The following is a 26,377-nucleotide window of genomic DNA, read 5'->3' as shown; positions in this document are numbered from 1 at the left end:
TGTGTGTATATCCCTCATTTGTGTGTGTATCCCTTTAAGACCGCGAACCGCGTGTGACGCGGGTCTTAAAGGCATACACACACAAATGCTGCATCAGGTATCAATGGGTTCGGAATGGGAATGTCGGGAATGTTGTGGAACTTCTTTCTGCAATATGCCTTTTCTTCTTTCACCATTTACAATTGACATTGAAGTGTGCATTGTGTTTATGTGTGAGAGTTTCAGTATTTGACCCTAGCAGAAAGTAATTCTAATACTGTATAATTAAATATAATTATTTGTAGTAATTCTAATAATGTATATTAAGTCGTGTTTTTCCAATATCAGGTTCTGTTTTGTGAATAACAGTACATGTGTATGAAGTCAAACTGCTGTTGTGATGTAAATATGAATGGATTATCAGCATCATTGGAATATTGTTTAAAATTCTTCAAGTTGATCAAAAGCACAAGAAATTTGGTGTTGTTCATAATATTGCATTTAATATTGTGTTCTATAAAAAGTTGACGACCAAACATTTTGTAATACTATCTGTCGCTTGTGTTTTGTTTTTAAATACACAAAGTTAGAAACAGTATCCTTATTTTTACCCCTGCTACTGACTTTAATCACTTTAAAAAATACATGTGTGTGTGTGTGTGTGTGTGTGTGTGTGTGTGTGTGTGTGTGTGTGTGTGTGTGTGTGTGTGTGTGTGTGTGTGTGTGTGTGTGTGTGTGTGTGTGTGTGACCTGTGTGTGTGTGTGCGTGCGTGCGTGTGTGCGTGTGCGCGAGTGTGTGGTGGGCCTAAAAATAAATGTATCTTCAGATCTTCAGAACTCACAACCTGAAACAATCAAGGAGTCATAATGCCATAAAGTCAAGATGTGTTATACCTAATAAACAACTATTACTGAGTGTTCACTTATAGTATGTGCTGGTGTTATAACGCATTATAACACGTATAGTATGTGCTGGTGTTATAACACATTATAACACGTATAGTATGTGCTGGTGTTATAACACATTATAACACGTACTGTATAGTATGTGCTGGCATTATAACACATTGGACACATGTTTATAGTTTATTATAAGTAATTACACTTACACCATTCTATACTAGAAAGTGTTAAATAAATGATAATCACATCACCCCAGTTTGTATGTAAGAAATATTGTTTTTAGATAGATACATAAAATAAAGGCATGTACAAAAATATGAAGTGAAAGATCGCTTTAAGCAACAAAACACAACATCAATGCCATCACATCTCTGAATCGCTAAATCTAAATCACAAAAACACAGAGACATTTAAATGATCGGCTAATTAAAATAATGAATACTAAAGATATAGCAGTATGATACATATCTACGCATTTCTGCAATAGCAGAATTATAGTTTTAACAAAACACCAGTATCATGTTCCTCTTCACCATGTTGGCTCAAACAAAAAAGCTTCCCATGATTTGAAATGTTGAAATTGTCTACCAGGGCAATAGCTATGTATTCCAAATATAAAAAAATAATGCTGACATATTCCTAAACAACTATCTACACAATTTTCAGGCAAAATTGAATTTTCATCATTTCATAATGTACTGTTTTATCAAGAGATGATGTCAGAAAAAGGTCAGGAAATGGACGATTGACAATTATTCTCTATGACTTCTTAATGATGAAGAAGAAGGATGATTCTTCGGCCTCTCTGTCGATCATCTCGACTGCGTCTGTGTTGACGATGTGGATGAACCATCCTTGGCACAGCGCTGACTCAAACTGCCTCTCTTGGGTCTTGGTAGCCTTCATGTAGAAGACGAAAGAAAGGCCTCCCTCATCAGTCTTATAGATCCGCTTCAGTTTCTGCTTTTCACATGTCTAGAACAACATTCAGGAAAGAAATATGTGGATTTCCATCAAAAATAGCAGAGCAGCATAGTGACAGTTTTGTATATTTTGTATAAAGAGGTATTCAATTCTATTCGCTATTAAATTCTGCCCTACTTGTTATAAAAAAGTTCTTCCTTCGCCATACATTATGCTTCAAGAGATATAAGCCGCCCACAATCAGTGGTCTCAGCTCTGACGTTTGTCATTTCATGACTTTTGATGAGCCTGGATTCAGACTTTAGAATGATGATAGGATGAGATGTGGTGCATATCATGCATGGTGCAAAGAGAGTGGGAGAGCTAATGTATGAGGGGGTAATACTGGCGAATGTGCGATGTGTGACCTCTGTGTGGTAGACATCCAGAGGGTCTCCCTGCTTCCAGCAGCAACATGGTACGGCAGGTTGCCCCTCATTAAATCCAACTTCACCTATTCACTCACTCACTCACTCACTCACTCACTCACTCACTCACTCAGAATGAATACCTCTGCTCTCAGGAGCACCCTCTCCCCGTCCTTGCAGCACTTGAGGAAGCAGTTGGACTCGGTAAAGTTCAGGACCACCGGAGTTCCTCGCCACTGACCAGCTGACTTGTAGGTATAGATGGTGATCTTCTCTGAACAACACATAAAATAAAGAGCTATGAACAAGGACCCTCACAAATCACTCTTCCCATGAGAGCAAATCAGTTTTGTCAAATAAATAAATTAATGAATAGATAAATACATAAATACATACATAAATAAATAAATAAATAAATAAATAAATAAATAAATAAATAAATAAATAAATACCGTAGATAAATAAATAAATAAATAAATGATATAGAGATACTAGTGAACATTGAAATACTAGAGACTATAATGAAAGACCGGGATGAAATGAATCGATGTTTGAGATGAAAAACAATCAAACACTTTTCTGTGATTGATTGAAAATGACAAACGCAACTGAAATGATGAAATACAACACAACACACAACACACATGAGTCACACAACTCATGTGTGTTGTGTGACTCACACAACACACGAGTCACACAACTCATGTGACTCGGGAAATGATGTAACTCGCCAACTCATGTGACTCACTAACTTGGCAACTCTGCAATTCAAGTAGCCTATGATTGAATGAAAGTGATGACTTTCATTCAATCATATATGATTTAATTAGAGTGATGACTTTTTCATTAAACCATATATGGTTTAATGAAAGTGATCTTACCTGGACCTGGGTCCACATAGGGGCTCTGCAGACCGAAGCTTCTGAGGTAATTGTTTGATGGAACATGTCTGATGCCGCAAATGTTCTTCATCTCTTTTTCCAGTTTGAAACTGTCACTTCCTCTTGGCACTGAAAGTGAAACAGAGAAATAGAGAAGACAAATCAGTGTTGTGTTGGTGGTCACTTAACACTTAACCCACTGTGATCACCATCCTTATCAATCTAAACCCTAAACTAGCTTAACCCTAACTTTTAGCAAGTTATTGTATAAGTTGCATGTTTATTGTTTATTGTATAAGTTATTGCCTAAGTTGCTGATAGTCTACCAGTCTGTTATAGTAATTTGAGCATGTGAACTTGACAGTCAACTTGTAGGCGAGGAAAATCACAGCTAGTTTGTTCATAGTCAAAGGAGAAATACTGATACAGTACACTATTGAATATCTGCTGAAGAGAAGGTATGAGAAGAGCAGAGGCGATACAAGATAAGACAATATAAGTCAAGACAAGAGATGAGATGAGAAAAAAAGCATTTACCAAGAGTGACCACACTGGAATCTGCCACCATGACAACATCGTTAAAGGTGCACCCTTTCCCAACACAGTTGTGCCAGGGGCTCCCTGCATCGCAGCCCCTCCCTGTCACCACGCTGATGCTGGTCTTCATCAAGGTGACAATGAGCATGTCCCCCGTCTGCCCATGTTCAGTTTGGCAAGCACCCCCCTCTCTCTCTCCTTCTCCCCCCGGCCTCCTCTCCTCATCCAGCTCTTCCTCTCTCCTCATCTCCAGGCTGAAGCGGAGCAGGGTGGTCTCCTTGGAGACAGGATGGAAAGTGTCCTCAGGAGGGCAGGTCTGCTCAGGCGGCTGCTTCACCCGGCTGCACTGGTGCACCGTCTGGAGACAAGAGAGACAAGCGCTGTGTTTCATAGTCGTTTCAACCCTAGCCTGGGTGAAGCCAGCCTTCAACGTGACATCACAGACTGTGTGTCTGTAGTGAGGTCACATGGAGGCTGGGTCTCGTTGACTCTTCCCCGCGCTGCCCTCCCTCTCGTCTCGGGGGAACCTCAAGGGAATCCCCGTCGCCATCTTGAGCGTTGTTCCAATGTCCATTACTCTGATACCTCAAGTGAACTAGTGAAGTATTTCCCAGGATGCATTTGTGATCGTCCATCAGTTCAGTGCATGGCACAGTAAACAAACAATATTTACAGGAATTAGTTATTTATGAAATGAACTCACCTGCAATATTACATTACTCATTGGTCTGTGTAATCTTTATTATTCATTCTTACTATTAATTATAGGCCTGCCTGTGCATTCCATTCCAAATATTCTGCTCACCCTCTGCAAGTGGCCACTGGTGTTATGTATGGTGCTATACTGCTACGAAGGAGGGCTGGTTAAATGGCTAATGAAACCCAACTAAGGAGTGGTTGGATGGAGGGGATGTGGAGACAGAGATCTTAGACCTGTTGAGTAATGAGCATAGCTTTGTGTCCCTCAGTGTTTCAGTCTGCCAGTTTGTCCGATAGCTCCTCCTGTTTTCTTCTAAATCCACCCTAAAACAAAAACACTGTGAAAAATAACTAGCAGCGATTTATTGTGCATTTCCGAGCCCATTTTGTAGTTTATTTATTTCTTTTATTTTATTTGTGTGGACAACTGGCTAAACAAATGAAATAACATCGCACATGGTTTTGAGCTCAGAATAGCTTAGCTATAGCAGCTTTTTCTATCTACTGTATTCCTGCACACTGTGCTTTATTTGCAATAAACTTTTATTTGATACAATGTTTTGGTCCTTATACTGTACCTTCAACAGGTAAGAACTTGACCTGATGAAGGTCCTTAGACCTTCAACAGGTAAGAACTTGACCTGATGAAGGTCTACTTAGACCTTCAACAGGTAAGAACTTGACCTGTTGAAGGTCCTTAGACCTTCAACAGGTAAGAACTTGACCTGATGAAGATCCTTAGACCTGAGGCTGAAACTCTGCTGGACTGGCACAAGGTAACAAAGATGAAATCAGGCTGATGATGGAAGAGCATAAACCCACCAACATGGGATTCCCCTTGGCCAGTAACTCTGCTAACTCCTCAGGTGGAAGATCCTGCAGATTGATGTCATTAATCAGCACCAGCCTGTCTCCTTTCCTATGACAAACAGAAAACAGCACTTGTCTCAGACTCCTTCTACACATGATGCATAGAAAACCAGTGAGGGGCAAATTAAATCAATTAGGGATTCACTGATATGAACATTTTGGCCGATACAATAACCGATGGTAACATTGATATTATGGCCGATAACTGATATTTACTGATGTCGATAGGATCTGTATAAAAAAAGTTTCTATGCAAATAAAAATGTGTACAGTACATACTGAAAAACACATGTAAACACTGAATTTGAAAAAGTTGTGTCAAAAATCTAAGTAATAAATTCACTGCATTGTTTCCTCTCAATATGAACATTTGGGTGCTAGCGATACGAGAACCGATATTAACATTGCTGTTACTCATCGCACCGACACGATATATTAAAACAATTACTAACATCGGCCGATATCGATATGATTGCCAATATGTGCATCCCTACAATCAATCAAATTTCCGTAAAGACCGATAAGCAAAGTTCTATTAAAACATCACATTGTTTTGTTTCGTCGAGTTAGAAAACTTCCATTTTGAGCAGAAACAGGTCTTCCCTACTATGTAGGTGTTCCCTACTAACCCTACTACACTATGGCTTTCTGGAGAAAGTTACCTAAAAGCTTTGCCTCCACTTGATCTTTTGAACGTGAGAACATTCTCCACGTCATACTGGTGCTTTCCTTCATGGATTTGGTGGATGATCGATACTCCTCCCTTTACCAGAGAATCCTGATCGAGTGGAAACACGTGGACAGATAAGGAACATGATATCTTACACACATTCATATCTTTTGAAATTCTTGAGCAATACATGGGGGGGAAAATATGAAGTTGAAAATAGTGAGAAATTGTCATTGTCACCCACCTTGATGTCCATGGTGTTGCCGGTGTCTTCTGCTGATTGTGCTGATGAATGGAGTCAATGTCAGTCTTTTAAAGCGTTGGCTGTGCTTCTGATGACTGCTTTACAACTGGCTCGAGTGAAGTGTTTAAGAGAGGCAGAAGAGGAAGTAGGAATCGGGATTCATTGGGGAAGTGATGTCAGATGAGGAAGTGTTCAAGTGAAATGATAAATCTTATAACAATGGAGACAAAGCTTTCGAAAACGGAACTTGTGACTGTGTGACACACAGAAGAACCAGAGAGAGGACAATCTATCATTTTTGTAACTGAAACACGAAGAATTAATTTGATGAATTGCCATTCATAAGATCTCATATCTGTATGACAGCATAGAAGCACCTACATCGGTATCACTAATGAGTGAACAAAGTAAGCAAATTCAGCATCTCAACTTTCACTCACTCACTCACTCACTCACTCACTGTCACATGGACACACACACACACACACGCACGCACGTACGTATGTACGCACGCACGTACGCACGCAGCGCACACCCATCCTCCTCTTCCTTCCAGAACTGGATAGAAGTACTCTCATACATGTAAAATGTCGTTTGTTATGTTATTTTAAGACTTTCACTCCCTATTGTGAGCATTGATAAGAACAGAGTGACCTGACGCTGTCATTGTCAAAAATCTGAACTAAGGACACAAAACACAGAGAGAAGAGGAACAGTTAGCAACATGTCTATGAAGATGAGAACTACCGAATTCATACTTCCTCTGTGACCAAATGAATTATGCTAATAAACATGATTTATAGTTCCATGCCTGCACTATGGCTATTCTACTAGATAAGGAGGACATAAAGATGAAGTTGTCTTTGAACTGTTTTTCACAAACTGAGAGACTCTGAAACAGCCCTGCATTAGTTTTGACTGTAACAGTATCAATGTGAACGCACATTGGTAACTTATTGGTAGGAACGTACAGTAGTTAGAATGAATAGTGAATGTTTGTTGCACATGGTCTGGGAATGCTCGGCCGTTTCTTTATTTTGGAGAGAAGTTGCCATGCAGGAAGATGTCCGTAGTGCTGAGAGTCACTGTTGTCACTTGTTCTCCTGTAGTTCTGTTGCTGAAGGATTTTACTGGGTTGAACTTATCATTGATGCAGAGACGTTGGCTCAGCTGTTGCTGGGGGAAACAGTAGCACTGAGAGGGAAGGTTCCTCACACTTCAGCTGTGGACCTGGCTGTCATGAGATGTCGGGCCCGGGGGCACGTACCATGCTATGCTAGGTGGCATGTAGCATGGCGCTAAAATAGTAATTATCACGACTTGGAATGCATTTATTGAAGCCATGCGTGAGGGCCATGGGTTTGTCTAGTTTTTGTTGTGTGGTGGAGACTGCTTCTTTGTTGATTTTGCGATGTCGTTTGGTTTTGTTCAAAATGAGAGCTGAGTTTTCTACGGGCATAAAGTAAACCAATATATGTGTGGGTTTGTAGGCGGGGAAGAGGGTCCTGCGGGGAGAGGGGTTATGTTATAAGTGAATCTGTTCGTGTATGTATTTTTATTTTATTTTGTGTGTTTTTTGTAGATGTTTGTGGTTTTTACGTTTTTCTTCCTTTATGTTAAAAAAATGTATCCATATTTTTTTAAATAAAAAAGAAAAAGAATAATGTTTTTACGTTGTTGTTTACCTAAGTGTGTGCCTGTGTGCATGTCCATACAAATATGTTATAATTTGTCCGAAGCATTAAGTGGGATGAGTTGTGTTACTAAATTTAGCTATAGAAGCACACACACACACACACACACACACACACACACACACACACACACACACACACACACACACACACACACACACACACACACACACACACACACACACACACACACACAGACATGCAAAAGCTATTTCCAGCCTTCCCTGTGGAGCCTGCTGGAGGTCTGCTGTATCTAAAGCTGTTGAGGTGGATTGAGTTACAGGAGGGGGCCGGCACACTGTGGCAGCATTACACTTCTGCTATACTTCAGCATGCTAGTCTGGAGATCTGGCCCACGTTTCCAACGTTTCAGAGTCGGCATAAGGTGACAACAAGCAACTCAACCCACCAGGTACTGTGATCGCCTACTCACCTGGATTGCATGTCTGATACACATATAAGAATCTGAATGTGTGAATGTGTGTGTGTGTTGTTAAAGAATGGTTGATTCATTGTAGAATCTGAAGTCGTTGAATAATGGTTGAAATGTTATGTTTGTTGTTGGATCCTGCTATGTGTTTAATTTGCTTATTGTAAATGCTGGTGTGAGTAATGACTAATGATAGTTCCCACACACAACTAGGAATACAGCAACCACACGTTGCAGCCTGCAGGTTAAATATTCTACCCTGTAAACATGTTCAGAGAAACTTATCTCATGAAGTTCAGTCAGCTAGTTTAGTTGTTTGAAATTAAGATCCATAGTTTTGAGACGATAACTGCTTCCAGAGTCATGAACACTTCGCTGAACTTAGAAAAAGGCACATATCTTGTACCCTAGAAATAACTTGATGTTTAGCTGGTTACTTGTCATGTCAGCTATGACTATTTAAGAGTATGTGTGTGTACCTTTATCATTTATAATTCCATGTTCCGTTAATTTTACAGCACTGCAATCAGCTTGAATTAGAAATGAATATATTACAAATAAAAATCACTTAAAAATTGCAGAACGGAAATGTGATCCATACTGTGCTGTATATACTATAGTGTCATTTTTCAGTATATGAAACTAACTGGTTTCAAAACATTTGCACACTTCTTTCAAGTATTGTAGGTATGACCTCTCTATGTCTCTATGTGTGCATGTGTGTGTTCCAGACGGTGATGTTCGATGTGTTAATAATAGGGGCTGGTCCCCATGCCTTGACCCTGGCCAGTCTGCTCTCCATCCCTCACTCGGACCCGGCTGTTGACCCGGCCGGTGACCCTGTGCAGGACTCTACCCTTCACCCGGCCCGGCTCCCTCTGAGCCCGGCCCAGCTGAACCCGGACACGTCCAGGACCAAACGCTCCAGGACCAAGAAGAAGAGGGGGATAACAACTGGTAAGCTCCAAATAAGACAGCTGGATGTCATCACCTGCCAGACACGTGTGCAGCGTCATCAAAAAGACCTTTGTTGTCTTCCACTATAGATAGTTAGGGATCATTCACATTTTTTTAAGTCTAGCTCTATTTGCTAATTACCAATGATGATGTTGTCTGGTAGAGTTCTGTCTCAGCACAATCCATGCTGTTTCTCATAGTAGCTCTGGAAAGTTGGGGGAAAACGGGGTCATGCTCCTGTATGGACGAGTGATGCTCACTGAAATGTCCTCCACAGTCACACAAAGTAACCTTCAGTGATCTTCAGTCAGCTGGTTCATACAGGAGCGTGACCCCATTCACCTCCTTCCATTCATTTTTGCCTAACGTTCCAGAGCTGCTATGAGAAACAGCATGGATTGTGCTGAGACAGAACCCTACCAATCAACATCAGCATTAGCAAGTAGAGCAAATAGGGCGAAGACTTGAAGGAAATGTGAACTCTCCGGGGCTTTGGGGTCTTGTATGAGGTGGTGTGGGTCTGTGATCATTGTGCAGGCCAGCAGCTGGAGGAGCAGCTGATGGTATCAGACAGGCTCCTCTGCCCCCCGCTGAGCCTCAGAGTGCTGGATTGCTACGGAGAGTGGACCACGCTGTGGGAAAGCCAGTTCACCGCTCTGAACATCCCTCATCTGCGCTCACACACACTGGTGCACACAGACCCTCTCAACAAGGTACACACACACACACACACACACACACACACACACACACACACACACACACACACACACACACACACACACTGGTGCACACATGCCCTCTCAACAAGGTAAACACACACACACACACACACACACACACACACACACACACACACACACACACACACAGGTGCACACATACCCTCTCAACAAGGTAAACACACACACACACACACTGGTGCACACATACCCTCTCAACAAGGTAAACACACACACACACACACACACACACACACACACACACACACATACACACACACACACACACACACACACACACACACACACACACACACACACACACACACTGGTGCACACATACCCTCTCAACAAGGTAAACACACACACACACACGCACACACACGCACACACACACACACACACACACACACACACACACACACACACACACACACTGGTGCACAGACGCTCTCAACAAGGTAAAAATTTTAAAATGATGGCGTTTGAAACAGTAAAGCTTGCACAGGCATGCCTTTGAGAATTTGTTTGTGCTTCCCTCGACAGAAGGCATTGCAGGAGTTTGTTGTGAAGAGCGATCGCACAGCAGAGCTTCACAGTCTTCCGGACCAGGTTTATATTCTGGACGACAACGCCTTCTTCAACGACATGCGGCTCGGCAAGAAAGAGAGGAGACGCCTGAACATCACCACAGCGTTCAACAAGACCTTATCCTTCAGTCTGCCAGGAACCAAACTCAGCGTGGATTTCTTTAAAGAGCAGGTTGGACACTGTGTTCGGCACACTGTGTGTGTGTGTGTGTGTGTGTGTGTGTGTGTGTGTGTGTGTGTGTGTGTGTGTGTGTTTGTGCGTGTGTGTGTGTGTATATACTAGCATGGCATGTTGAAGATGCATCAGACAGAGACATTATATCAGATACTGTGAATGTTGCCTGTTATTTTGATGACGTTTGTTGGACTTTTTGAAAACATGGTGTGTGTTCTACTCGACTTGTATCTGTCTATACATCTTTGGTGTAAGTTTGTTTCATGTTCCACTTCCTACCAACACTGATACCAGTGACTGACTGTGTCTTGAAAGTGTGTTACTAAATAAAAGACATTCCAAAAGCATGCAACAAGAAGAAGAAATGTTTAATCTGACAATGTTGTACTAAGTTAAAAACAACAAACTGTTGTCGTCATTATAAAAAGAATCAAGAGTCATGAACTTTGTCAAATTATCTTTGCTACGTTATTTTATGCTTGTGTGTTATTTTATTTATCTTTTTTAATCACATTATGCCATTAAATATTTAAAAAGCAGACAGTACAATATAACAGTTTTGTCAAATGTTATGTGAAAACTTTGATGCTCAATGAGTATGAGTATGATGAGTATGATGAGTATGATGAGTATGAGTATGATGAGTATGATGAGTATGAGTATGATGAGTATGAGTATGATGAGTATGAGTATGATGAGTATGATGAGTATGAGTATGATGAGTATGAGAATGAGTATGATGAGTATGATGAGTATGATGAGTATGATGAGTATGAGTATGATGAGTATGATGAGTATGATGAGTATGAGTATGATGAGTATGATGAGTATGATGAGTATGATGAGTATGATGAGTATGAGTATGATGAGTATGATAAGTATGATGAGTATGATGAGTATGAGTATGATGAGTATGATGAGTAGGCCTATGGTCTGAGTTGCTCTGCTGAAATTCACTGACAATCTAATGACTAATTCAGCTCACATGCATTTGATTGGTTTGATGCCCCTCGATGGTGTGTGTGTGTGTGTGTGTGTGTGTGTGTGTGTGTGTGTTGGCGTTACCATGCTTAACTAACCTTGATTCTATATGAAAGTGACCCATGAGCTTGTTCAATACCTTCCTGCAGAACTGAAGGCAATAGAAAATGAAATATGACGGGGCAATGTGATTTGAATGGTTATCAAGATGAATGTGAACATCCAGGTGCAGAGATACGGCCTGGATAAAGTGCTGGTAAAGGGAACGGTGGATTGCATCAGCCCTGTGATGGAGGACCAGGAAGAGAGAGAAGAGGATCATGATGGGATGGAGGCGGACATAGTGGGTGTGGCGATGAGGGAGAGCGAGAACAAGGGAGATGGGCCGAGAAAGAGTGTGAAATATTTCCAAGTCCAACTTCAGGACGGCACCACGCTAAAGGCCCGCCAGGTGGTTCTGGCAACAGGTCCGACCCGGGCCCAGATGGCAAACATCCCTGCCTGGGTCAGGTGCATTGGAGAGAGCTACCCAGAGGAGCGCCTGCAGCACACCGTGCACCTCATGCATCACCTGCCCATCGCTCGGCAAAAACCTCAGGAAGCAGACGGTCAGAGGCAGAAAGAGACTTCACCCACACGAGGTAAGTCAGATGACTTCTGGGGCGTTTAGCCTACTTTACTTTACTTTATTTCATTTGGATCAAGTCAACACATTATGTACAGTAATACACAAACGTGAAAGATTTTTTTTAGATATAGGTACAGTAATTTGATATGGTTTACTGAAAAAAGTGACACTACATCGAAAACCAGGGGATATCATAAATCTTGTGAATTAAAGAAGGCTTCAATCAGATTGTCCGGTTTTTGGAGTAATTCTGCCCCTCCAGGCCTTCCCATTAAATAAAACGGCCTTTGCCTTTCTCTCCCTAACTGACGAAACGTTTGAACTCTGTCCCGCCCAACCAGGAAATACATCACTGTCCCGCCCCAACAGGAAATACATCACATAAAGCAGTGCTGACCAATTTGGGGCCCGTGGGCCAAGTTTGGCCCGCGCTCTGTTTGTTTTGGCGACGAGCTTTTTCATGTGGTGACTTTGTGAAACAGTGTCTGAATGTGGCTGCGGATACTGTGTTCACTCCTGAGATTGCATCCCTGCAAATTGTCATGGCAAATAGTTTACAAAAGATGGACAATAAAGCTGATTTTCAAAGTACCTTGAGGTACAAATTTCTCTCTTGATTACAAAGGTGGAAAATACAACTGTTTTTAACTGGGTGTTTACTGATTAAATGTTTAAGCTCCCCACAAATGCAGGTGTTTTTTTTAAATATATATAACCAATTGCAAATTATTACAATTACCAAACAGATAAAAAGTAGATTATTATATTGAAATGTTATTTTAGATTTAGAATGTTAATTTTCTATAAAACACAATACATTTTAATGTAATTCCACAACGTTTATTTTTGGCCCTCGGCCCTCCACCCAGATTGAGTTTTGGCCCTTCATGGGAAAGAATTTGGGCACCCCTGACCTAGAGGAAGCAGGATTGTTAGTTTTCACTTGATGTCTCAGTTCCTCTCTGTAGCCCTCAGTGGAAATTTCAATTCAATTCAATTGTGTGTGTGTGTGTGTGTGTGTGTGTGTGTGTGTGTGTGTGTGTGTGTGTGTGTGTGTGTGACTGTGTGTGACTGTGTGTGTGTGTGTGTGTGTGTGTGTGTGTGTGTGTGTGTGTGTGTGTGTGTGTGTGTGTGTGTGTGTGTGTGTAGGGGTGTGTGTGGTGTGTGAGGCAGGACAGAAGGTGATGGTAATTGGTGGAGGTCTGACCAGCGCTCATGTTATCTCCATTGCCCTGCAGCAAGGCGCCAGCCATGTCACATGGGTCATGAGGAAACACCTCCAGGTGGAGTACTGTGGTACTGCATAGACTGTACCGAAATCTCAGAATAAGAAGAAAATAAGAAAAACATATTTAAATTGCACTTGTTGGTGTCCAGCACGCATGCCATCCTTCTGCATGATGTTCTCCTGCAGTTGAAGCAGTTTGATGTGGGCGATGTGGAGAGCCTGGTGGGCCGTTATTCCCACGTGGAGCATGGCATCAAGATGGACGGCCGAGCCTACCTGCGACAGTTTTATAATGAAAGGAGTCTCCACAAGCGACTGGCTATGATTCGCCAGGCAAGGAAAGGAGGAGCCGTCACTCCAGAGGCCTACGCCCACCTCCAGCCATTCATCCAGAATGGACAGGTGGATGTTCAGACATACTGCCAGGTACATTCCTGACGGGATGTGGAGGGGTTGTAACCTGACATTGCCAGATGGGATGTGGAGGGGTTGTAACCTGACACCTGACGGGATGTGGAGGGGTTGTAACCTGACATTGCCAGATGTGGGCGGTATTGTTTGCTTGCAAGGTTTGTGGGACCACAGAGACCAGACGACATAGACGACTTGAGACGCAATCTCCAGTTGGGTAATAGCAACGTGGTCCACAGCGCAAAAGTTAGTTTCACAATACTGTTGTTTGTTTGTTCGTTTGTTTGTTTATTTATTTTTTGTCCGAGTGAAATGTTTTATGGTCTCTCCTGATTTTATTTTATTTTATTTTATTTTATTTTATTTTATTTTATTTTATTTTATTTAATTTTATTTAATTTTATTTAATTTTATTTTATTTTATTTCACCTTTATTTCACCAGGCAAGTCATTAAGAACAAATTGTTCTGTGTGTGTGCGTGTGCATATACATGCATGCGTGTTTCATCGAGCCACGGCAAAGAAATAAGAAGAATGATCTCATCGGGTAGGGCCCCTTCGTGCTGAGGGCCCCTTCACACTGAGGGCCCCTTCGTGCTGAGGGCCCCTTCACACTGAGGGCCCCTTCGTGCTGAGGGCCCCTTCGTGCTGAGGGCCCCTTCACACTGAGGGCCCCTTCGTGCTGAGGACCCCTTCACACTGAGGGCCCCTTCGTGCTGAGGGCACCTTCGCGCTGAGGGCCCCTTCACACTGAGGGCCCCTTCGTGCTGAGGGCCCCTTCACACTGAGGGCCCCTTCGTGCTGAGGGCCCCTTCGTGCTGAGGGCACCTTCACACTGAGGGCCCCTTCGTGCTGAGGGCACCTTCGTGCTGAGGGCCCCTTCACACTGAGGGCCCCTTCGTGCTGAGGGCCCCTTCACACTGAGGGCCCCTTCACACTGAGGGCCCCTTCACACTGAGGGCCCCTTCACACTGAGGGCCCCTTTGTGCTGAGGGCCCCTTCGTGCTGAGGGCCCCTTCGCGCTGAGGGCCCCTTCGCGCTGAGGGCCCCTTCGTGCTGAAGGCCCCTTCACGCTGACGGCCCCTTCGTGCTGAGGGCCCCTTCGCGCATGAGGGCCCCTTCGCGCATGAGGGCCCCTTCACACTGAGGGCCCCTTCACACTGAGGGCCCCTTCGTGCTGAGGGCCCCTGGGCCGCCACTCGCCCAGGGTGCCCATATGTAGATTCAGTGTTGGTTGGGTCGGGTCGGGTTGGGTTGAGGTGACATGAGATGAGAACAGAGCTGAACCAGTCCTCCTGTGACTGCTCTATAGGTGAGTGAGGCCAGGTGGTGCTACAGGAGCCAGGCCTGGGGCCTGTCCCTCAGCAGTGGGGACCACTGGACCGGGGATAGGATCTGGCTGGCCACTGGCTGCAAACTGGATGTCAACCAGGACCCATTGCTTTGTGGGATCATGAAGCAATTCCCTATTCAGGTGGGTTATTAGACAGAGAAATAGCCTCTTGGATGAATGAATGGATAGCAGGGTTGAGGTCAATTCATGGATGACATTTTAAATGGGAACTGGAAATGGGAATTTAAATTTAAATGAATTAAAAAATAATTAAAATTAATTAAAAAAGCCTTGATCAAACATAATTGGAATTGAATTGGAATTTCAGGAAGTGTCATTTAACTCAATTACCCCCCCCCCCCCCTCCAGATTATACATACTTAGTGTTGTATATGGAAAATCATAAAATGTTAATGATACCTTTCAGGTTGTATTTGATGCATACTATAATTGTAATAATACATACATTATTGATTGTATTTGATTGATGTATTTGACATGAACACGGCCGTATCACCACATGCTGTGTGCTTGTCCTGCTTGTCCCTCCATGCAGGTGATGGATGGTTTGCCTTGTGTCACAGAAAGCTTACAGTGGGCTGCAGGCTGCCCCCTCTATCTGATGGGACAATACACTGCACTCCAGGTACCACTCTGTAGTATATAATACACTGCACTCCAGGTACCACTCTATAGTATATAATACACTGCACTCCAGGTACCACTCTATAGTATATAATACACTGCACTCCAGGTACCACTCTGTAGTATATAATACACTGCACTCCAGGTACCACTCTATAGTATATAATACACTGCACTCCAGGTTGGTGTCTGTCTAGGCCTGTTAACAACAATAATGTGCTGCTCAGCAAACACAGATCACGTAGTCATTATGTAGTAGTAGTCATTATGTAGTAGTAGTCATTATGTAGTAGTAGTCATTATGTAGTAGTAGTCATTATGTTGTAGTAGTCATTATGTAGTAGTAGTCATTATGTAGTAGTAGTCATTATGTAGTAGTAGTCATTATGTAGTAGTAGTCATTATGTTGTAGTAGTCATTATGTAGTAGTAGTCATTATGTAGTAGTAGTCATTATGTAGTAGTAGTCATTATGTAGTAGTAGTCATTATGTAGTAGTAGTCATTATGTAGTAGTAGTAGTCATTATGTAGTAGTAGTCATTATGTAGTAGTAGTCATTATGTAGTAGTAGTCATTATGTAGTAGTAGTAGTCATTATGTAGTAGTAGTCATTATGTAGTAGTAGTAGTCATTATGTAGTAGTAGTCATTATGTAGTAGTAGTCATTATGTAGTAGTAGTCATTATGTAGTAGTAGTCATTATGTAGTAGTAGTCATTATGTAGTAGTAGTCATTATGTAGTAGTAGTCATTATGTAGTAGTAGTCATTATGTAGTAGTAGTAGTCATTATGTAGTAGTAGTCATTATGTAGTAGTAGTCATTATGTAGTAGTAGTAGTCATTATGTAGTAGTAGTCATTATGTAGTAGTAGTCATTATGTAGTAGTAGTCATTATGTAGTAGTAGTCATTATGTAGTAGTAGTAGTCATTATGTAGTAGTAGTCATTATGTAGTAGTAGTCATTATGTAGTAGTAGTAGTCATTATGTAGTAGTAGTCATTATGTAGTAGTAGTCATTATGTAGTAGTAGTAGTCATTATGTAGTAGTAGTCATTATGTAGTAGTAGTCATTATGTAGTAGTAGTCATTATGTAGTAGTAGTAGTCATTATGTAGTAGTAGTCATTATGTAGTAGTAGTCATTATGTAGTAGTAGTCATTATGTAGTAGTAGTCATTATGTAGTAGTAGTAGTCATTATGTAGTAGTAGTCATTATGTAGTAGTAGTCATTATGTAGTAGTAGTCATTATGTAGTAGTAGTAGTCATTATGTAGTAGTAGTCATTATGTAGTAGTAGTCATTATGTAGTAGTAGTCATTATGTAGTAGTAGTAGTCATTATGTAGTAGTAGTCATTATGTAGTAGTAGTCATTATGTAGTAGTAGTCATTATGTAGTAGTAGTCATTATGTAGTAGTAGTCATTATGTAGTAGTAGTCATTATGTAGTAGTAGTCATTATGTAGTAGTAGTCATTATGTAGTAGTAGTAGTCATTATGTAGTAGTAGTCATTATGTAGTAGTAGTCATTATGTAGTAGTAGTAGTCATTATGTAGTAGTAGTCATTATGTAGTAGTAGTCATTATGTAGTAGTAGTAGTCATTATGTAGTAGTAGTCATTATGTAGTAGTAGTCATTATGTAGTAGTAGTCATTATGTAGTAGTAGTAGTCATTATGTAGTAGTAGTCATTATGTAGTAGTAGTCATTATGTAGTAGTAGTCATTATGTAGTAGTAGTCATTATGTAGTAGTAGTCATTATGTAGTAGTAGTCATTATGTAGTAGTAGTCATTATGTAGTAGTAGTCATTATGTAGTAGTAGTAGTCATTATGTAGTAGTAGTCATTATGTAGTAGTAGTCATTATGTAGTAGTAGTAGTCATTATGTAGTAGTAGTCATTATGTAGTAGTAGTCATTATGTAGTAGTAGTCATTATGTAGTAGTAGTCATTATGTAGTAGTAGTAGTCATTATGTAGTAGTAGTCATTATGTAGTAGTAGTCATTATGTAGTAGTAGTCATTATGTAGTAGTAGTCATTATGTAGTAGTAGTCACTCAGACTCCCACACCAACGTGTTTCTTCTCACTGAGCACAGGTTGGACCTCATGCTCTGAACCTGGCTGGAGGGCAGGCAGCAGCCATGCGTATTGCCAAGGACATCATGCGCCGGCAGCAGCAGAACCATGGAGAAGCTTCAGAGACGGCTCCAGAAAGATCTAAGACTGAGCAATATGTTCAACAGATGCAAGGACTTCTGTGGTTGTGAACATGACATTTAGCCTGCCCATCCACTTTCAATGACTGGCCATTTAATCGGGCCTCGATCGCAGAGTTGGCATGCAGTTTTCATACTCCACTTCACTGGCTGATTCCAACTCAGCTCAGCTGTACTTCCTTCACTCAGGTGAGCTCCATCCGTAGCTAATGAATGGAGCTCTCCATGGTGCCGAACCTGTGTTCACTCATTTTGAGGTTGAATGCAAAGGTTGAATTAATGTAGAAATCCAGGGTGTCAGTTTTGTGTGGAGATCGAGAATGTAGGGAAACAGTGAATGGATACAGTAAATCCAGAAGGAGGCGGTAATGCAACATAAAGGATGCCAACTGCCATAAAACACCACAGAAGAAGAAGAAGAAGAAGAATGTAGAAATCCTATGCTGTTATTTTAACACTATTATTTTGCCATCAGCACCCCTAGGCTGGAATGCAAAGTGATGAGTGATGATTTGTACCTATTTTATCTTGTTTTATTCATGTGTTTCCGAGTTGAATTAATTCAAACTCTGTAACATAACATAATGGCACTTTTGTTGTTTGTCTTCATTTAATTTTTTCATTATTGTAGCCGACTAAATGGTTATTATTATATGCTGTGAAAATAAGGTAGGAGACTCTGATCGTAAACACAGATACAGTATAGGGAGGTTAAGAGGGATGGAGGCCCGGGCCTCGCTTCTCTCTGCCTCCAAACACAACAGGACCCTTCATAAACCCATAAACCTAATTAAAGTTGTTTCAGCAGTTATGGACTAATTACTTTTCCATCACAGACTCACACAATTTTCTATTTTTAGCTGAGGAACCTGGATCCTTTCTTGATGTTGGATCAATTTTGGGTGAGCATGAGGTTTTTCCAGATCACCCTCCCAGAGGGTTTGAGACAGTAAGAATCTTTTTAACTGTTACCATTCTTTTATATAAAAACTCTGTCCTCATGTGAAACCTCTGTTTGACTCAGCCAACTACATTATTATTGACAGGTTGACAGGTTTTGCATAGTGATGAAACGGTGGATGCAGAAGGCCACATCCCATAAAAGATAGGTGGGTTTCATGTTTTGATCACTAGATGGCGATCACACATCAGTGTACAGAAAGTAAGTAATGTGCCTACCACAAAGGACAATTTACAGGTTTAGAAGACATTACAACCAATGAGAGAGGTAGAGGTATCAGCTTACAATATTGCATTGTTACGTTTTCAAAAGTTCTCAATTTAGCCCCTATTCTGAATATCACAAAATGCATTATGCCAACAATGCAAACAAAATCCCCCTGTTTTAAAAGAGAGCAGTCAGCAGAGAAATTCAGCATCTGCCTTTTATGTGTTTTTGTCAAACCATACTTGGTTTTGTGGTATTTGATTTTTCTGCACATTTTAAATTAATGTATTCTGTCTCCACCAAAAGGAAGTTTTCCTTGACCATCATTCCTAACATACTGACATGTCCAAAACTGTCCAAAGTTGATTGAAAACAGAGCAGTTAGAAAAGTCACGTGAAGCAGAAAATGTGATCACATTACTGTGGTCTTAGTGCTCACCCGTCTCTGGTAGACACACGATCATCATGACCTGCTGCTTCAGATTTGAAGAATTATGTGGCCTTGACTCACATGTTTATTTTCTTACTCCCTGTAAGCCAACACAAACTCTATTCTCACATTTTACTGCTCAGAATATTGAAATGAAAGTGAAAAAGTCTGATTAAATGGCTTTGTGTGTGTCAACTTTTTATGTCATCATCCAGAAACCACGCCAAAAACGGGGGGAAACACCCCCCCAATCCTGGCGTTCTCCTATGTCACGTGCATGGTCGCGTGTTGCACACAAAGATCATATATACGGAAGATGAACACTCCAACTTACTTCCTTGACAGCTAGATCCACATTTTTCTTCTCGGCAATTCTCAATGGCTTCCTTGTTTTGTTCAGGAGTACAAAAAAACTTTAATTGGCGATTATTTGTTACATTTGTTGTCTGAGCAGTCCACCACACAACAGCTTTTAGCTATATTTCATTCAAGGAAAATGACGCTGGTGTATGGAAGTGAATGGAGCACTTTCCCCCGTGATGGGCGTGGCCTATTTCATGCAGTGTCTTAGTTAAATCTGGTCAAGATATTCAGCATATAGAGGTAGCTTGGACCTAAACCCTACTACTCCTATCTCAAGAGTCAAACCAAATATCCTTAGATTTCCAGAGGTTCCTCCTCCAAGTATGTTTAGATTGGCAGATGCAACTGAAATCTCTGCGGGTGGATCAGGCTATGGTTGTCTGGTGCACTCCCAGCATGCCTTTCAGCAGGTGTGTTTGCTCACAGTCACATGACCTTTGAAATCACACAGCTGTGGAGCCAGATCACAGGCAACTCACTGCAGGGGCCATGCTCACATCCCTGAAACAGATGTTCACCTCTGACCCCTGACCTCTCACTCAGCACCTCTCTTCCTGTCCAGTCTGACGGCTGGGGAGGAGGACGCCAGCGCACACGTGCTTTTAGTCTCCAAGCAGCACTCATTCCCTGACTGACTGAAACCTGAAGAATGACAATGCAAGACAAGGTCATTACTTTAAAAAGTGCTGTCAAAAATATACTGCAAATATGCTATAAACTATATCGTAGTAATATCCCATTTGTTTTGAAATATGACAAATTATCGGGTCATCTAAACCAGTGGTTCTCAACGTGTGGTCCACCAGGGGTCCTTGAGGAGGTTCCAGAAGGAGGCGGTAATAATGCAACATACTGTAAGGGGATGCCAACTGCCAAAAAACACCACAGAAGAATATGACATATGAGAATATGCTCTTATGACATCACTGATGACATCATAAGTCTTGTGACATCACCAATGACATCATCAGTGATGTCACTATGCCTCCTATGACATCATCAGTGGGACACAAATTGAAACAGACAGAGAACATTGCACTTGCTCCCTTTCCCTTTTTTGCGTAATCGATTCAAGCAGTCATTCACTTGAAGGCATTCAGTCTGCTGGATCTTTATCTAAATCACTCAATCAATCAGAAGAGAACGACTGCTAGGTGATACTTTTGGCATGCACACATCCCCACACTCACATACATGATAGTGTAGTACACACATCCCCACACTCACATACATTATAGTGTAGTACACACATGCACACATCCCCACACTCACATACATGATAGTGTAGTACACACATCCCCACACTCACGTACATTATAGTGTAGTACACACATGCACACATCCCCACACTCACATACATGATAGTGTAGTACACACATCCCCACACTCACAGACATTATAGTGTAGTACACACATGCACACATCCCCACACTCACATACATTATAGTGTAGTACACACACACTAATTGGATATCATGCCCGGTGGGTTGTTTCCTGTTAGCAGTAAAGTTACAACACAACACACAGCCTGCTGACTCAGCTACAATGTGCAGCAGAGGCTCAGTCGGCTCAGCTACGTAGCATGTAGCATGTGCACCCTCTGTAGCATGTGCACCCCCTGTAGCATGTGCACCCCCTGTAGCATGTGCACCCTCTGTAGCATGTGCACCCCCTGTAGCATGTGCACCCTCTGTAGCATGTGCACCCTCTGTAGGCACTGGACCTCATGGGGGACAGATACACAGGCTCAAGCTGTCAAACTATCAACTATATGAACTGTCCCTTTAATGAAGGCTCAAACAAATTAAAAAGGGGCGCATAAAGCAAGAATTCTACAGCACTCCAGCAGAACAACTGGCCCGAGAGTTTGCTTCAGTGAATGAAAATATATTGTAGGTTACTATACATCTACAGTACACATACACTATAGGTTGAGGCCACGTCTCGTCATAGATGCTGGGTTAGCTGGCTCAGCCTTGCTGGGGGCGGGGTCAGGGTGGGGTAAATTCCCCCGTTCTATCCATTCAGCAAAGTTAGAATTTAGCTGATAGCCCAGCGCAGGCATCGCAGATTTAACCACCGCAGTAAACGCACATCTGAGCAGACGTCTTGTGTTCAGCTCTCGAACCCCCAAACCTGTAGTTTAGAGCTGCAGCACCGTCTTTTGGTGAGTCAGCCCATGAGATATATGGGCGGTTTTACCTGACTCGCGCGCCAGCCGTTTAACATTTTGTGGGCGTTCCAAGGCATGCGGACCGTCTCTATACACTACCAGTTGAACAACACAGCTGATTGAAGAATGTAGTATGTTTTCCATTATCTTGAAGTCATTTTGATCTAAGGGCTTATGCTTTAAATGTATTTCTTAGACCAATATAAATAGTGAAGTTGATGATATGAATTTCTTTCCAAAGCCGTTTGGTCTTTCCATCAGGGTAAAGAGCAGCTAAATTACAGAATCCAAAATAGTTTTGATGTAACACGTGTAACGCATGTTTTGGGTGCACTGCATAAACCAATTTGTATTAATTCATAGTTTCCATGTCCTTGTATGTGTGTAAAATGTGTGTTGGTGTTTGGGGGGGGGGGGGGGGGGGGGGGGGGTTAAAAGTAAAAATTAAACCTTTTTGGACTGGTAGTGTATATGTAGTGTATAGTGTAGTGCATTTATGAACTGGACTTCATGAAACCAAGTAAACTGATTGCTTTTTCAGAAGTTGTTTTGGAGTGCATGTATTGGCATATTTGATGTTTTTAAATCAGATTTTTCCAGGTGATTCACTTCGTTTCAAGAACTTTTTATTAATTTGTGCTACCTTCATGCTCTGGGCTTTCAGTTATTTTCTGCATGTTTTGTTTGATTATTCCATTGATCCTCATATGAGTAATTGATTTGGCCTTCAGCAGACGGCAGCAAAAACACAAATCTGAACAGCCACAGATGTTACAGACAAGCAGCATGAAAAAGTAGAGTGGAAATTTCCAGTTGGCCCATAGGAGAGAGGGAGAAGCTGTTACGCTCAACTTAATTTCATCCTGTCATGAATCACCACCACCTGAAGTCAGCTGTTTTATAGTGTTCCCTAATCCCTACATTATATTAAACCAAGAGACCATTTACACCTGGCATTAACATGCCTTTTCTGTCATCAGATTGCAATCTGATAGTGCTGCTGGACCACTTGGAAGTACAGGTGTAAACACCTCCAAGACTCATTGAGGACGGATTGCGATCTGATCGATCTGTCAAACCACCTCTGGAGGTGGTCAGGGACGCATTGTGACCACATTGAACACAAGTGTAAATGCAATGTGTCCTCTCAATCCGCATACAGCAACTGTATGCGGATTGAGAGGACACCCATTTTGGGTGATCAGATTGCAATCAGAAAGGACAGAATAGCAATCTATCTCAGTTATAGACGGTTTTAACTTGACAACAAAAACATTCTAAATTGAACCCCCGCTCACTTCCTGTTGCAGTGTTTGCTATGGACATAAAAGAAAAAAAAACATTCAAGTGCAGGACTGACCATTCCGTGAAAACCGTCTATACAGCTGAACGGCGAAAACAAAAGTAAGGATGTCGAGTGAATATTTCTGCAGTTTGCCGAATGCTGAGAAAAAGGAAGTGCTGTAGGGTTGCGCTCTGGTGAAAACCGTCCATAAACAGAGAGCTTTGACCGGGTAAAACAACACTTGATGTTTACCTGCTGGTAGTTGTTGATCTCATGGTAACTATGGTAACTATAGGATGTTTACCTGCTGGTAGTTGTTGATCTCATGGTAACTATGGTAACTATAGGCATTTGCTGCATGCTTGGTGCCACCACTGCAACGAGTAAAAGAGAAAAACATATGTGGCTATGTGTATGCGTGCTAGTGTGTGTGTGTGCATGGGAATGTGCGTGTATGCGTGCTAGTGTGTGTGTGTGTGTGTGTGTGTGTGTGTGTGTGTGTGTGTGTGACTAGGTGATGAGACGTGTAAGAAGTGTCTGTCTGAGGAGAGGAAACAGGAAATGAGGAGCAGATTGTCGTGGTAGCGCTGACATGTCTGTGGCGCTGTGTGTGCGTTTGTGTCTTGTTTTATGACACTTGTGAGAATTAGTGGCAGTTCTGACATGAGGGACTGTTTAGGGAAGTGAGGACTGACATGAGGACTGACATGAGGACTGTTTAGGGAAGTGAGGACTGACATGAGGACTGACATGAGGACTGACATGAGGACTGTTTAGGGAAGTGAGGACTGATTCTGACGTTTAAAAAGGGGCCCATGTGAGTGTGGATATTACACACCTATGCATGCAGTTTAAAGGAACAGTTTTGCAGACATTCATTTAGTTTGAAAGTTATTGAGAGTTGATTTGAGTGAAGTTGTGGACCTGTGTGATGTCATTCATGCACAAAATATGACATCACTGTTTACAGTTTTTGGATACACTACTGATTTTGCAATAATATATAAAGCTGGTTGAAAATGGGCGGAGTGTTCCTTTAGGATTAGTCCATGAACATGCAATGAAAGGTTCTCATAAGCATAGTGATCCAGGGTGTGTGTGTGTGTGTGTGTGTGTGTGTGTGTGTGTGTGTGTGTGTGTGTGTGTGTGTGTGTGAGAAGCAGGGGGCGGTTTTCCAGTGAGGCAAGGGTCCTCCTCTATTTTCTAGAAGAGATGGGGGATTTTATATAATATCTTTTTTTAATAAAATATCAATCAAATGTGTTTTTTCTTAATATAAATCATGTTGTTCTTAAAATGCTTCAACAACAGGGACCTCTGTAGGACAGTGATGGAGCAGCATGCAGACAGAGTCTGTACCAGTCTGTCATGCCCTGGTCATGCCCTCGGGGGGTAGAGGAGAAAAAGATCCTCCCCTAGGGCGTTTGATTCCCATGGTAATTTATCTCATGCTAAATATTATTGGTTGAAAACGCATGCATTTGACAAGGAACAGTGAAATTATGTTTTTCAACCAATAATATTCAGCTGGAGCATAACCCGCCCCCACCAATCAATACCAAACAATTAATTTATTCAACCTAATTGGTTGTTGATTGGATAGATTGCTAAGATTGACATTGTATCGTCCACTGGCACTGATGAATGAGTCTGTCAAAGAAGTGAAATCCACTATGCTGTGATGACCTGACAGGAATGATTTACGACATTTACTGACGACAGTAGCAGCAGTAAATATTTCCCCCTTATTTTTATTTACTTTTTATCAAGCAGTAAGTGTTCACAAGCCAGACAGTCGTTGCATTGGATTACGAGCCAAAACGAGTCTCGTGTTGCGGGCCGCGCTACGGCGGGATACTGGGATATTTGCAATGTCAGAAAACTGGAATATTTGCAACGTCTTGGCTGCAGCGGTTCCGCTACAGACGGCATGGATATGCAAGTAAGTCAATTAATTTCAAGTTATCCGGGCCTTCTATTAAATTCGGCGTGGAAATGGTTCACCGAGGAGCGCTATTTTTTTTCGTATTGTTTCATGCTGTCATTTTTCATAATAAAAATCGCAACCTTAAATTCCCACATTTTTTAACTGAATTTGGCCCGTAAAACCATCGCTGACTGCGAGCTCGTTTTTAAAGCGTGAGTGGTAATCTTGATACCATATGAAAGTAGAAGAAATAAGGAATCGATTGGGACGAAGCATGTCAACCTAGCATGTCGGGAAGGGGGGGTAAATAACGCTCCAAAGTTGATGAATTGGAATGTAACTAAACAAGTAGCCTATGCTAGAAGTTGTTGCAGCCAGGGGAAGGCACACTCTGGTTCCAGATGCAATAAAGTTTCGGCCATAGACTTTGTCAAGTCTCATACAAACACAGTGCAAGACAGCCATTATAAAGACAGGTGGGCTGATTGAATGGACAACACCTGTCTTGTGAAAGCACACCTGAGTGTGATTACAATGACATCATAGGATCAGTCATGCAGTAATAGGCTACATTTTCGGTACTGGCGCAGATTAATCAAAACATTGATGTCACAGGTAGGCTGTATACCATAATATATCATGAATCTATGTGAATAAATAGATTCATATAAATAGTAATCACAGACTAATGCATAGAGATAAATCATCACAACAGTCTAATCCTAATGCAAATTTAAAATGAGATATTCCTCTAAATCTGTCTTCAAACTGCAAAAGAGAAGAAAAGAAAACGCCCACATTTTTTGGGAAGCTACCTCCCCTGTTTCCAAGCTCACCAGTCGCCACTGGTGTGAAGACTGTAGGGTTACAGCAGGGCAGGAGAGAGGGAATTGCAGTTCCTCATT

The 26,377-nt window shown here is 41.7% G+C and overlaps 2 protein-coding genes across 3 annotated transcripts; one reads left to right on the top strand and one right to left on the bottom strand.

The window, feature by feature from the left end:
* Window positions 1-1,189: 1,189 nt before the first annotated feature.
* LOC310791390 (uncharacterized protein) lies at window positions 1,190-6,206 on the bottom strand. 2 transcript variants are annotated; one of them, XM_083653081.1, is made up of 7 exons: window positions 6,115-6,206; window positions 5,863-5,978; window positions 5,153-5,249; window positions 3,632-3,989; window positions 3,095-3,223; window positions 2,357-2,487; window positions 1,190-1,857 (listed from the first exon to the last, which is right to left on the bottom strand). In XM_083653081.1, the coding sequence occupies exons 1-7, from the start codon at window positions 6,124-6,126 to the stop codon at window positions 1,642-1,644; spliced, it is 1,059 nt and encodes a 352-aa protein (XP_083509207.1). In that variant the 5' UTR covers window positions 6,127-6,206; the 3' UTR covers window positions 1,190-1,641. The 2 variants fall into 2 exon arrangements, with proteins under 2 accessions (XP_083509207.1, XP_083509208.1); XM_083653082.1 differs by having other exon boundaries at window positions 1,746-1,857; window positions 2,344-2,487.
* A 1,880-nt stretch (window positions 6,207-8,086) lies between these two features.
* On the top strand, window positions 8,087-18,177 carry LOC310791163 (uncharacterized protein; the record flags this gene model as incomplete). Its single annotated transcript, XM_083652856.1, has 11 exons — window positions 8,087-8,220; window positions 8,970-9,195; window positions 9,733-9,908; window positions 10,464-10,679; window positions 11,280-11,602; window positions 11,946-12,304; window positions 13,465-13,574; window positions 13,706-13,945; window positions 15,243-15,404; window positions 15,820-15,909; window positions 18,007-18,177. The coding sequence occupies exons 2-11, from the start codon at window positions 8,976-8,978 to the stop codon at window positions 18,175-18,177; spliced, it is 2,067 nt and encodes a 688-aa protein (XP_083508982.1). The 5' UTR covers window positions 8,087-8,220; window positions 8,970-8,975.
* Between the last annotated feature and the right edge of the window lie 8,200 nt (window positions 18,178-26,377).

Source organism: Poromitra crassiceps, assembly GCF_964638095.1.
Source record: "Poromitra crassiceps genome assembly, chromosome: 16".
In the NCBI taxonomy this organism is placed as follows: domain Eukaryota; kingdom Metazoa; phylum Chordata; class Actinopteri; order Beryciformes; family Melamphaidae; genus Poromitra; species Poromitra crassiceps.
This window is presented reverse-complemented; position numbering and strand designations above follow the sequence as displayed.

What these genes read in the sequence shown, in the direction of transcription:
- LOC310791390 (XM_083653081.1), bottom strand. An exon ending in TTCCAGTGTGGTCACTCTTG is followed by an intron (nt 3,224 to 3,631) that starts GTAAATGCTTTT and finishes TTTCACTTTCAG; the next exon opens with TGCCAAGAGGAAGTGACAGT. An exon ending in GGGTGCTCCTGAGAGCAGAG is followed by an intron (nt 1,858 to 2,356) that starts GTATTCATTCTG and finishes ATGTTGTTCTAG; the next exon opens with ACATGTGAAAAGCAGAAACT.